Source organism: Zootoca vivipara, chromosome 1 (assembly GCF_965207765.1).
Source record: "Zootoca vivipara chromosome 1, rZooViv2.hap1.1, whole genome shotgun sequence".
NCBI classification, from domain to species: Eukaryota; Metazoa; Chordata; class Lepidosauria; order Squamata; family Lacertidae; genus Zootoca; species Zootoca vivipara.
This window is the reverse complement of record NC_142582.1, coordinates 39,812,262-39,826,672: the sequence shown is the minus strand read 5'-3', so window position 1 is coordinate 39,826,672 and position 14,411 is coordinate 39,812,262. Positions and strand designations below refer to the sequence as shown.

Genomic DNA, 14,411 nt, shown 5'->3' with positions numbered 1-14,411 from the left:
CATTAGAGAGCAAAATGTGCTTGGTGTTTATGTTCTCCTGTCTTTCATGTGGCGCTTTGGCAGCATTTGAGGCGGCAGCTTGCCGAACTGACTGCATGCAGAGAAGGTGAAGGGTGCCCTCGCGGGAGACCGAGCGGAGACACCAAGTCGTCTCCCGGCCATAAGTATTACTTTCGAGAGAGAACATACCCGACATCCTTGAGGACTAGAAACGGACTTTTAAGAAAACGAGAGAGGGACGAGTTGTAAAATGCCCCCATTCTGTGCCAGATTGCTAAATTTGCGCATGCATCCTGATGGTGTGGATGCACGAAATGCTCACCTAAGGTGCTCCCCCTCCCCACGCACAAAGAGGGGAACCTGAGCTGAAGGCTACGTTATGCGTTTACTGTACAGTACTTGCATAGAGGCTGTCAGTTTTGAACCAGGAAGTCAGTGTTCAAATCTTGTCTCTGCTCTGTTTAACCTAAGCAGTTTCCCTTCATCCAATACGAGGGATAATTCTGACTTCCATATAGGATTATTGCAAGGGTCACAAGCGTGAAGCGCTTTGGATACTTGAGAGCGATACGCAGACATTTAATATAATTAGTTTGCACAAGTCAGAGGAAAGCATCTGTTGCTGCTTTTTATTCCCTGGATACGTGTTCCTGAAGCAGAGATGGGGAACTTCTGATCCTCCAGATACGGGCGAAGCACAACTGCCACCATTCCTGGCCATTGACCATGCGGACTGGGGCTCATGGGACTAGGAGTCCAAACAGATCGGGGTCCCCATCCCTGTTCTGAATTCTTGTCTAGTGACAGTGGGTGAATCAACAGGGTGCGTGGATGAACGTTTTGCGCGCCTCCCGTGCGCATTCATAGAAGCATGCCGCGTACGCAGCCTCTTTTCTCAGGCACTTAAAAAAAATGTACGGCGACTGTACACGGACAGTGTCCACCAAACAACTCACGCTACTCCGAGGCAGCGGGGAGGAAGTGACGCTGAGCCGTAGTGAGGAGGCGCCAATGCGCTCTAACCAAACCACCAAACAGGCGAGTTTAAACAAGGGAAGGCTTTGCGCAAGCGTGTAGGATTAGGTGGTCAGGCACGCACCACCGCGTTCGAGCCCCCCCCCCCGCGGTACATCTTTTTGGCGGGAAAAACGAAGGACGAGGCGCGAGGAAGACAGCGCTGCCTCCCGCGCGTAGGAGGTCTTACGGAATGGAGAACGCACGGCGTTTTCAGCCAAGTGTTGTTGTGCACCGGGAAAGCGCTTCGTTCTGTGGGAAAACAACGTGCCAAGCGGCCCTTCAGAGCGCGCCGCCTACTACCTGCCTGCCTGCCGCTCTCGCGCGCTGGCTGTGCTCCAAAGGCGCGAAAACTCACTTGCTCCTATTGCCACAGCCGAGAGCGTTTGAGCGCGCTTGCTTGCTTGACTTGATGGAAAGCGCCGTCTGCAGCCCGTGCAGCCTCTTCCAACCTGATAAAAATGAGCCAAGCAGGCAGCAAATGGGAAAGGGGGACCGGCAGACAGCTTACCCTTCACAGAAGTTTAAGCTTGATAACATTATGGCAGCGCCGGGAATAAAAACAGCCTTCACCAACCCGGTGCCCTCCGGATGTTTTGGACTACAACGCTGACTGGGGCAGTCGGGAGTTGTATCCAATACAACGGGAGGGGGCGCCATGCCTTACCTTAGTGCTGCAGAGGGGGCGGCAGTCGAGGATCGCTTCTCGCCTTCTAGACTTTACCTCCCCCCCCCCCGAAAAAAATATTGAAGTGAGGTTCTGGGCGTCGCCAGTGACGTTTCCTGGCAATTGGGGACTCTTCAGGGCAATCATATACACGTCCAACAAGAAACGAGCTTCATAGAGCACAGTGGGACTGACTGGTAACCGAAGCTTAGGCTTCGCCATATTTCATTCCAGTGACACAAAGGACGTAAAAAATAAAAATAGCGCACGTGCCTTATAAACGGGCAGCCTTCTTTTTATTAGGGCTCAGACCACAGTCCCATTTATCTCCATGCGTGGAGTGGGGAGGGGGGGGGGCTGGAGCACTTTATCTCCCATAAGATTACGGTATGTGTCTAAAGCTGTTCCATTACCACTTGCACCCGCCTCTGATGGCTTTTTCCAGCCTCATCTCTCGGAGACCTTTCTTTGCTTTTCATCATTCACCCAATCTTTTCTCAGAGAGAGAAATCGCTAGAGAGGTTTGGATTAAGCTTAAATTACTTCTAAGTTGCCATGTGGAAAATTCATTTGACTGATTTTGCATCCTATCTGCACATACATTAGCAGAGGAGCATACCAGGCAAGCTTGGTTTGAGAAGTGAAATGGCTGGAAAATCATTAGTATACAGCTGTCTTTTGTTGCAGTTGGTCCTCTTGTCTATAAATATTGCTTCCTTATATTAACATATAAAGGTAGTTTTAACCATCAATTTCCAGGTAGATTTTAAATACCTACTTCAAATCAACCCTTACCACTGTTAAAACATCTGTTGATGTGTATGTAATATCATTGTTTGGATAAACATATATGATATGACTTTTATTCAGAAATAAACTTCAAAGGAAATTTCATAAAAATCAAAAACAACCAAACTCTACCCCAACATTATTTAAAACAACATGAAATGTAACATTGCACGAAAGTATTAACCAAGTAACACTGATAGTACAACATAGTGGGTGGAAATCAACAAGCTTATGTTACAAACATAGTAAACAGGTTAGGAAGTATTGTAAATATAGCTAGCTTACAGGCTGCTGTACAAAAGTTGTTATAAATATTCCACATCTAAAAAAAATACGCCCCACCTTTGAAATAGACTTCTCCCTTACATATAAAGAGTCTTTGTAGGAAACCCCCACCCCGCATAATTTGTTTGCTGGCACCAATCTTTTTCTTGATTAAAATTTTTTAAATTGTTGAATACAAATCTAAATCAATTGCATTATAGTCCATGATTCCCGAATTAACAGAATTAATATGAAATCATATCAAAGTTAAATCAACATAACATGTATTCATGGTAGTATAAGGCTACAGATTATAGGGAAGGAGGGTATCTCTTGGATGTTTTCACCAAATGGCATTAAGAGAAATATGCAAGTTCATAGAGAATCTTTTCAAAATTGCATAAATATATGCATTTTAAAAAATGTATGTTGTACAATGTGGTTCAAGGTGATTCATTATAGACCATTTGGCAAGCTCAATTTTGCAATAAAGCAGTGTTTCTACATACAGTTTTAAGACTAGAACGTTCATAAATCTTTATTTTACAATTTTCTTTACTAACTTTGTTAATATTAACATCAGTGTTTAAAGTTAGTAGCCTGCTATTTCAGGAGCATGGCACCAATTAGTATTTATTGCTGTCATGTTTTTCTACAAATATAATTTTCTTTCTCTTCCCCAGAACATTTTTTACAACTTCTGTACAATAATTCATAAAAGTGCAAAATTAAGACTATTTCTTTTTAGTAACAACTGTGTTGTACTGTCAAACTTTCAGTCTTTTTGTTATAATGCAGATTTTTCTTCGTTATTGCTCTATATGAATATATCTGGATATATCCTATCATGAGTCTTAGCAACTTACTTTGAATATTTTCAACAGCCCTTATTTATTTAGTTCTTCTGTTCATTAAGTGCTCCACTCAGTGGCCACCCGTCGAGTGTCCTCTTTATACATCATTTGAGCCTTGGCTTGCACAGGATGAGAAGCTATCATATAAAGAATCACTCAAGGACTCCAAGTGGTCTATATCATGCCTTTCAGAACTATTTAGAGAAACTTCTTCATTCTTCCCATTTTCTTCTTCTTGCCCTTCAACCTTGCTCTCCTTTTCCAATAAAATGCTTCTGCTGCTGTTAAATTTATTGAGAGACTCCAGGGAAATTTTAGATAACCCCTTTTCAGAATCTTCCATTGCTTCTTCAGGTTGCTTCAATTTCTGTAACAATTTAAGAGGAGAGGGAGTCAGAATTAGAAACATACTCTTCTCCAAAAACAAAAATAGTTATCAAAATTGTAAATAGTCAATTACTGCCTGTCCAAAGTTCATAGCAGAAAAGAAATAGATAGTTAAATGCTTTGGGGCTTAATCCTCCATAATAATTAAATGCAAGAATAAAGTTCATTTTGGGATAAATCATAGCTTTAATGATTCTGCTGAGACAAATAGGACTCAATTTGCGAAACAGTTAAGTGCCATTTACATTTTAAGCAGCTGATTTTGGAATCTGTATGTGTAAAATATCTCCAGCATCTTCAGAGTAATTTACATTTCCCATTCTTTTTCAGGAATCATTATTTTAAGGACAACTGGCTGTTCGTCAAAATAGCTGGCGCTATTACAGTATTTCATTTGGACTCTGGTGAGTGCAGTCCAGGAGAAGGGGACGACAGAGGACGAGATGGTTGGACAGTGTTCTCGATGCTACCAACATGAGTCTGACCAAACTGCGGGAGGCGGTGCAAGACAGGAGTGCCTGGCGTGCTATGGTCCATGGGGTCACGAAGAGTCGGACACGACTAAACGACTAAACAACAACAACAGAGTGCAGTCCTATTCTGACACCCATTAACGGTGGAAATATTAGGTGAAAGGGCATGGTTAAGTTCTATTAAAATCAGTGGAACTTTTGTATACAGACAAATGCTCATGTCTCACTTATTTCAATAAATCCAAAGTGCACCTAACTTGTCAGGGTAACACCAGAAAGAATAGTGAAAGCAAAGCTTTCATTTCCTAGGCCCTCCCTCCCTGCCTCCTCCATCCAACACTCTATCAGCTTCAAGGCAGGTGTAGTTGTCACCATGGCTTGGGGACATGTTGGTGAACTCAAAAAGCCCCTAAACTGCCCCAGGTATACCCACTTTCTGCCTCTATCAACATCAGTGAGGCAAGAACCAGGAACATTTCTGTAGCAGCAGGAATGGGCCCTACAGCACTGGGTCTCCCTCTCCATCCTTGGAGGATACTGTCCAAAACACCCAATGGCCACTGGAATGCCTTCCCAGGGACTACAAGACTGCAGCAATGTCTGCAGTGTTATATACATGTACCTGATCCCACTGGAACATGCTTTTGTTGTCAGATTTTGTTGTCAGTATTGAAATCAGATATAAAAACTATGCATTTACTCTGAGAGAGAAATGCTGGTGTACAAAATATTTAAATGTGTATGGAATGGTGTGGCCTATACCCAACCAGTGTCAGAGGAAAAGAAGCAACTTCTGCTATCCAATTAATCTATAGATTAATATACCACCTGTTTTAACAGGCTGAGTATTTGAAACTTTAGTAAGGAACCTGGAATCTGAGGGAAAGCATTCCCAATGTGTATTGGATATATATTTACTAAAATAAATCTGTATAATGCAAACATTAATTAAATTTACTAGGAAAGAACCTCTCATTTTGCATGTGTATTGATTTTCATGAACTAAAAAACCTTTCCAACAGAAATGAAAGCATCAGGAGAGGAAATTACACTGAGCTGGTCCAATCCCCTCAGGCCAGAATCAATCAGATATTGGCTATGTCTACTTGGAGAAGTGTTGTAATCTGACAAAACTACATAAAATGAAGCACTGGACAATGTATCAGCATATTATTAATTTTTTTTAAAAAACAACAACTGTATTGTACAATACCAATTTTATCTCAGCTTGAAGAACACTTTTAATCAGCTATTTTAGGGAGAGGTTCAATATAAAAAATGACCTGTTTTTCACTCACAGCTAGTGTTTTTTAAAAAACAAAAAAAAACAATTTCTTCTCAATAATATCATTAAAGAAATACATGAAAATACTGAATGCATTAGGGGCTTTAACAATATCAAAGGTTTTTGGGGAGTATCCATTGTTAAATGAGGTGTGCTAAAGTCACACTTATTCTTTATTTTCAGTATTAGTTCCAGGCAGAAATAAATGGATCAATAAACTATTGGCAGTCCAAGAACAAATATTTTTACTTTATGTCTAGTTGTCAAGTGAAGTGGCTGATTTAGTGGTCATCCAGAAATATCAAGAATACAATACAGACTACCAAAGGGAAAAAAAGATATTGCAACGCAAGAGCAACATAAGATCAGGATGCCTGACTCTGAAAAACCTAGGGTTCTGTTTAGATCCATGTTATGTGTGCCCATTTTTGCAAAAAAAAAAAAAAATTAAGCCACAATGCTAATTTTTACAGTTGAAGCCCAACCCATAATCAGCTAGGCCTGGTTAATTTGATTTTAAAAAAATGCTTTAAGACCAAGTACAAATTGTGCAAGTCATTTTCAAAAAGCATAAGTAGCCAGGATGATGGGCCTGTGTTCGCTACTGAATTACACTACCATTTCCACAATCAGACTATAACATCTGCACTATCTTATTCCATTACAAAAGTGAGATAAGCCAGCTGAAACATAAGCCGTACATTTATTGATTCAAACCACCCAGTAATTCATGAAAAAATACTCCACTAAAGTCACTGAGTCTCCAAGTGGCAGCCATGCCCCAGCAAAGACATATGCTCATGCATGAGCTGAATAAACTGTGTGTAAGGGAGTATGCTCATGTATTCATGAGAAACATGTATTTTTTGTGGAAGAAAATGGAGCACTTCTGAATATGTAATGCTTTGGATCATGTCCAATGTAGGATTAGGTATTCGAGTTCTGTTAGTATTCTATTGGTCTGAATCCTAAGGGCCCCATGCACATGTTGAAAGCAGTTCTGCACATTTGCAGGGTGTGGGGCTGCCCATCTCCCCTCTGACTGCATCCCTCCTCCCCATGCCATATGAACCCAGCTACAGACATGGCCTGTTAGGAATGCTAATTTTGGGGTTGGTCAGTGCAGGGATGTAGCTGGAGAGCTGGAAAATACACATCCCTTTGCAGCCAAATTGAGAGACTAGTTTGATCTTTGCATCTCAGTCATATAGGCCACTGGGTTATTGTCACTTCATCCTACAAAACCACTTTCACTGTCAAACACGAAACACCTAAATTCAGTAGCCCCAAAATGGCCTGCAAAGCAGCCAAACTATCTGTGGCCCTATTGTGTCCTGCCTTCCACGCCTCGTTAGCATGCACAATATACTAACAGGGTATTGGCAATTTTGTGTTGTGAAATCACTGGAGCTGCTCCAAAATCCTTTTTTTCTAAAATGGAACTAACATTGTTCCTGGCACTGCTACAAGAGCCTTTATTATGCATCTAGGTTTGTGTTTTGGAACTTAAGCATTATCATATGGTCTTGGTTGCAAAATGCAACGGTGGCGGGGGGGGCACTCCATAATTTTTCATTCATTTTCGGCTACGCAGCTCTGTTTTGAATACATTTAACACAGCCAAGAAAAAGAAAATCTCAAGAAAAATATTATAACTATTAATAATTCATATAAGGCTGTTTAGTGGTATAGAAATATGCGTTGCAGTCTTTTTTCTCACGAAGATCCTTGTGTGGTATGTCCCTATGAGTCCCATGCTGCAGGATATGGGGAAAAGGTTTCTCAAGGCCACCTAATTACACCACTGCTGAGTTTTGAATGGAATCCAGGCTCCCCAAATTAGCATGTAACACTTCAGTTCTCCTGGACCTCTCAACAGCTTTTACAACGATTGTCCATGGTATCCTTCTGGACCATCTGGGTGGATTAGGGCTTGGAGGCAAGGTATTACAGTGGCTGCAGTCCTTTCTGAAGTGACACATCCAAAAGGTGGTGCTGAGGGCCTCATGAGCCATACTGCAGCCATCGATCTCCGGATTCCCTAAACTATTTGACACCTGCAAACATCTCGGGTGTCACCACTATGTGGGTGTTAATATAATACCATTCTTTTCCTTCTGTTCATCACAGAGTAACTGTTGAAACCCTGAATGGCTTTCTGGAGGGAAGTTTTGCGATGGGTGACCTCAAGCAAGCTGAAACTAAATTCAGATAAAATGAATTATCTGTGTGATAAAATATCTGGATGGAGGTATCCAGCTGGTTCTGGATAAGGTTGCACTTTCCCAAAAGACAAAACTATCATTTTGGGAGGTTCTCCTGGACTTGGCACTGTCAACTGATGTCCAGGTGTCTTCAATGGCTAGAAATGCTTTTTAGCCGTTTAGACTGATTTGCAAACTGCAATCCTATCTAGAGAAAGCAGACCTTGTCACAGTTGTGCAAGCCTTCAGAACATACTATTGTAATGCACTCTATATGACGCGAATAGCCAAATTGTTGGTGATCAGAGCAATTGACATATATTTTATATCAGGTGCACCAGTTACCAGTTTGCTTCAGGACAAAAATTAAAGTGCCGCTGGCTACTTTTAAAGCCTTAGATAGGTTGGGATCAAATTATCTGAAGGACTGACTACCTGCACTTGTACAAACCAGGCCCTAAGATAAGTTTCTGATATTCTTCTCATAGCCCCACCCCCAAGAAATATTAGGTTAGCGGGAACTAGAGACTGTCTTTTCAGCAGAGATCCCATATTTATGACACTCCTACCCATATGTACATGATTCTTACAGTTTTAAACCAGCCCTGAAAACTTTAACAGTGAGAAACAGCTTCTGTGTTTAAGATGCAATATAGCACTTTGTTGTATATGCCCAACCCCATAGAAGCAGGGGTCTTCATCTCAAAGAACTTGCCACAAGGCAGTGCTATATTTAATACTTTACATATATAGAGATACATGGAAGATTTTACAAAACAGTAGGAACTGCTTGAGTGGGATGCCAGATTCCTTCTATCAAAATTTAAGGAGATAGCTGTAAAAGGAGCTAAGGGTTTCACCTCTAACCTTGTGGGTAGAACTGACAGACTGATCTAGACAAAGATAAACTTATGCTGATCATACAAAAGGTTCCTTCTATTTATCACTTTCAGTGGTAGTATTACAGTTTAGTTAGTAATTTAATATGATGACATCAATTAATAAAATATACTGGATTAAGAAGGGGGAAAACATTAAGGTCAAATTCTATGATGTTAAATCAAGGAGCCAAATTAAACCAAAATGTCCAGCAATAAACAGTATTCAGTTGTGAAACTAGGCAAGGGATTTAAAATTTAATCCAAAGTCTACCAAAGTCAACAGGAGTCTTCCTGCTAACTGTAATGAGTTTTGGATTAGGTCATATTGTCATCAAAACTGGGTCTAGTTTTTAAAGGTAATAGCTGTCTGGCTGTTATCATAAACACTGGCAATAGCTTTGGTGGTGAAATGAGTTCTTTTTGTAGTTGTACTTGACAATACAATAAATAAATTTAATTCCTGTGCTTTAGCACCAAGGTTAGTGATCTGAGGGGCCCCTGGCATACTGCATTGATAGTTGTACACTTAAAGTGTAAAGAGGATAAACATGTGTCTCATTAAGGTACAATAGTCAAAGAACTGTGGTTGCAGTTTGAATGAACATGTGGTGGCAAACTCAGGCTGCATTCACACGTGGGGTTTGTTGCATTAGCCACCACATGGAAACATCAGGAAAATGGAATAAACTGTCAGGTGAATGCTGTCCAAATCCAACACAGCAGCATGTGAATGTTATATTGCAGACGGTGTGGGAAAATGTTGGTCTTCCACATGTTGCTCGACTACAACTCCCATCATCCACTGCCCATGCTTGCTGGGTCTGATAGAAGTTTCAGAAACATCTGGAAGGTTAGAGAAGGATTTCTGCTCGTGCAATGGAATTCTCCCAGGTGCCCTCTAAATCTGTTTATCCTCTGGAGCAGATTTGGGAAGGGCGCAGTGTATACACATGGAGTAGCAGAGAGGGGAAGTCCATGTGTGTAAGCAAAAATCTATTCACTACCTCCAGATGTTGCTGGACTTCACATGCCATCAGTTCCAGTGAGGATGATCAGTGGTCAGGAACAATGGAAGATACAGCCCAACAACACCTGGGAAGTTAGCCATCCATGGCACAATAACAACAACAATAAATTATTTATATACCACCCATCTGACTGGGTTGCCCCAGCCACCCACTTAGCCACTCTGGGCAGCTTCCAACAATTATGAAACCACCATGTGTGAAAGATTCTTTAACTGATCATCAACGGTGGAAGGGAATCTGGTTTTTCTTTTGTTTGGTAGTCATTACTCTTTGAACAAATACTCATGTAAGCTATTAAAAATAAGCCTTTTTAAATTTCTGGATTTTATTTATTTTTACTTAAGAGAAAAATTTCAATTATCATTTAAAGTCAGTCTGTGAAAAACTGCTCATGATGAATTTGCTAGACAAATGAATATGAAGACACTCACCTCTCCCCCCACCCTCAGCATGGCCCTTAGTTTAATCTTCAAAACTTTATTTGCAGAACAGATTAACACCTGCATCCTGCTGTCCCTGGGATAAGAAGTTATGTAATATAATACTTAATGCACATGGGCAAATCATTACAAAACTGTGTGCAATTAACTGTAAGCCTAAAAATAAACTCAATTATATATTAGCTTCCTTCTGAAATAAATGTGTCTGAACAAAACTTATGAAAATGAACTGTTCTTCTCTCATGTTAATGGAATAAAGTAAGGATTGCCAAATGGATGACAAGAAACCATCACATCTGCTCAATTCAGTCCTTATTTTGATTACTTTCTATTCCAACTTTTTATCAGGTTTGGGGTTTTTTTGTTATCAGTTAGCGAAATGACCAAGATGTAGTGTGGCTGATATAAATTTGGCTATTACTACCATGATTATTTTTTTTAATTATTATTATTAATAATATTAATATGATTACCTTTTATTTTAGGAACATGTAAATCTTTCCACTAATACCAAAGTCATATACAGGTTTGAGACTGCCCTAAATACAAAATGCAGAAATGCTTCCAAAGATTTTAAAAAACAGCTTTGGCATAACATGTAAAATAAAGAAAACAAAGGAACTGACATTATAAGCATCCAGTTACACAACGGAGAGATAGATGGTGCAGATTTACCCACCACTACAGTGCTTCTTAAATCCACTACTGATTTCAGCCACTAGGAAGCTCAAAACCTCTGCTCATGTTTAAATCATTATTTTACTAATGCACTTTTAGTGTGAATCAGTACCTTTTCTTGCTGATAAGGGCCATTCTGCAGGATATCAGATATATATTGTATCCTGGGGAATTGGATGGCTCAGGGATTTGGTAATAATATATGAAGCCTTTAACCTCTAGGTCACTGGTTCAGATAAAATCTGGCCTACACAAGTGACTGAAAATCATTACTATCAGAAGCTTGCCTGATGAACCCTGACTAACTCCTCCAGATACTTGGTTTACCTGCCAAGTATTCACATCATCATCACAAAGGAAAGGGGAGAACAAGCAAAAAAAAATCACAAGAGAACAAAGTACTACCACTACTTCTTAGCTGATTTTCGATGGGATTTCCTGATGATTCATAATTATGTTTGTACATATATACATGTGTACACACACACACACACATATACTGCTTCATTAAAGATTTAATTAAAACATGCTGCATCATTAAAGATTTAATTAAAACTTAATCACCAAAGTAATGATTACATAATGTTTTGGGTATACTGGATTCCAGAAACAAACAAAAAGGCTTAACATGCTACATGTTGTAAGTACAAATAAATAATAAAATGCAACACACACTGCCCTTTAGCTGCCAATCCACTAGGGCAATTCTTCTACTTCAAGGGGATGTATTTATGTTGACTTGTTATACACCCTCAACTGCTAGGAATTGGGTATATTATACTGTATACTATCAAACAGACACACAAATGGCAAAATCTATTCCCGATACCTGAGTGAGCTCAGCCTCTCAAGTTTATGGAGGTGACAGAGATGTATACATTGAAGAATGGGAGGTGAGCAGATCTCCAATCGTAAATAAGAGTTGTTTTGCTACAAGCCATGTCCATGTGCCTAAGAGCTATCTGGTTGGGGAAATGGGCAAAGCAGCATGTGCAGACTGAAGGATCATGCTCCAAAAATATAAAGATGAAAATGTGAAGAACTACAACAGGTGTCACACCCAATCTAAAGCTTAGACTTGGCCACAAAGAGAAGCCAGCCAATATCTAAAATTCTTTAATGCAACTCAGGCTCAGGAACATTTAAATTTAAGGTTGTTCAATGCTTCCAATAACAACTCAGGTTCACTTATGGAAGTTCATAACTGAGCCATCCAGCATAGATGTCCTTATCCATATCCATTGCCATTTGATCCTGCTGCCATGGATTAATTTAGAAGCCATCTGATAAGTCTGAAAGATTGTGACAGGCGAGTGGAGAGAAAATTGTTTACAAAGGCATGCCCAGCAACTGAATGGGAGCAGTAAAAAGGGTGCAGGGAAGGAAGATAGGTATGGTATGTATTTTTGTGTTTTTATATTGTAAGCCGCCAAACTGCTATGAGACTTAAATATAGATCAACAAAATCAATACTTAATTGCATAACTCAAGGTCTTTCATTTCACACCTAATCCCTGATCAGAAGTAGCAAGTATGCTGATTAAAAAGTAAAATAAAAATGTTGCTATGAAGTGGAATAGTTTTCAAGCTTTTTGCATGTTTAAATCTGTTAGTTACTCTGCCTTTGCTTATCCAAGGTCATATTGATCCAATAATCTATACTATTTATCATGTTAAATTTCACATTTAATCAGTGCTAGATGTCTTAGAAATCACTGAAGGTATTTTATATTTATGATATAAAGTAACTAATGGATCATTGAGTAAATTACATAAAAACATCATAGTGCATGCTATTCACATTCTGTGGCTCCCCCCCCCCCTTTAATTCAAAATTTCTATTGTTAACAAGTTCCTTGGAAACAGTGGAGCTGAATCAAACAATAATACAAATCAGAGTTCTTACTCCACTAATGTAACTGGTGATAAATAAGTCAGTCCTTTATGCATAAACTTGAAAGTTTGTGCCCAAGGAATTTGTTTTATAAAAAGGTTCATTTAGTTTTCAAGCTGGAATCAGCAGTTTTCTATCTGCTGAAAACCAAATTAAAAAATTCCTTCAGTAGCACCTTAAAGACCAATTAAGTTTTTATTTTGGTATGAGCTTTCGTGTGCATGCACACTTCTGGTTGATGGACTTCCATTTCATGCGGCTCAATGTGGTGCCTTCCATAGTTCCAAGTGTGCATGCACACGAAAGCTCATACCAAAATAAAAACTTAGTTGGTCTTTAAGGTGCTACTGAAGGAATTTTTTAATTTTGTTTCGACTCAGACCAACACGGCTACCTACCTGCTGAAAACCAAATATACATCCAAAGGAACAGCATTTTGTGTGTGCAATCTGCTGCCAAAAATCACATGAAAAGAATGAGATACCCATACCGCTTCCTGTGATTGCCATCATTATAGCACATTCCTAGGCATGTCTATTCAGAAAGAATTAAACTGGACTCATCCAGATAAGTGGGGACAGGGTTGCAGCCTGAGGCTGTGTACACACTCCTGTGTACACACTCCTGTACTCTCACTGCTGGTTTGGGAAGTGGTGTACATACAACATTAGCCATGATGCATATCACCTCCTGGCAAATAGAAGGGGAAGAAATGGAGGCAGTGAGAGATTTTAATTTCTTGGGTTCCATGATCACTGCAGATGGTGACAGCAGTCACGAAATTAAAAGACTCCAGCTTCTTGGGAGAAAAGCAATGACAAACCTAGACAGCATCTTAAAAAGCAGAGACATCACCTTGCCAACAAAGGTCTGTATAGTTAAAGCTATGGTTTTCCCAGTAGTGATATATGGAAGTGAGAGCTGGATCATAAAGAAGGCTGATCGCCGAAGAATTGATGCTTTTGAATTATGGTGCGGGAGGAGACTCTTGAGAGTCCCGTGGACTGCAAGAAGATAAAACCTATCCATTCTGAAGGAAATCAGCCCCGAGTACTCACTGGAAGGACAGATTGTGAAGCTGAGGCTCCAATACTTTGACCAACTCATGAGAAGAGAAGGCTCCCTGGAAAAGACCCCGATGTTGGGAAAGATTGAGGACACTAGGAGAAGGGGATGACAGAGGACGAGATGGTTGGACAGTGTTCTTGAAGCTACCAACATGAGTCTGATCAAACTGTGAGAGGCAGTGGAAGACAGGAGTGCCTGGCTTCCTCTGGTCCATGGGGTCACGAAGAGTCGGACACGACTGAACTACTAAACAACAACAACATATCTAGCCTGTCATTTCTAATGAAATGCTGCATTTTGATGTGTTTCCCCCCAAAACCAGCTACTATCCAAATTGAGAAAAAATACAACCTTGCTGCATTTTAACCTGGAAACACAGCGTTAGCTGATCTTCAGTGCACTGCTTCCAGATTTTTATTTCTTCTTTCATATGAAAGCTATTACTTTACAAGGGGGGGGGGCATTCCTAAAATTTCTTTTTCCTG

The 14,411-nt window shown here is 40.1% G+C and overlaps 1 protein-coding gene across 7 annotated transcripts in view; it reads right to left on the bottom strand.

Moving 5' to 3' along the window:
• Positions 1-2,522: 2,522 nt before the first annotated feature.
• The window catches only part of NCKAP5 (NCK associated protein 5), a 492,200-nt gene continuing 480,311 nt past the window's right edge, over positions 2,523-14,411 (bottom strand). For all 7 annotated transcript variants that reach the window (XM_035130237.3, XM_035130308.3, XM_088652144.1 and 4 more), the window contains one exon: positions 2,523-3,955. In XM_035130237.3, the coding sequence (XP_034986128.3) occupies positions 3,686-3,955 (270 nt within the window). In that variant the 3' untranslated portion in view covers positions 2,523-3,685. The remainder of the gene's footprint in view (positions 3,956-14,411) is intronic.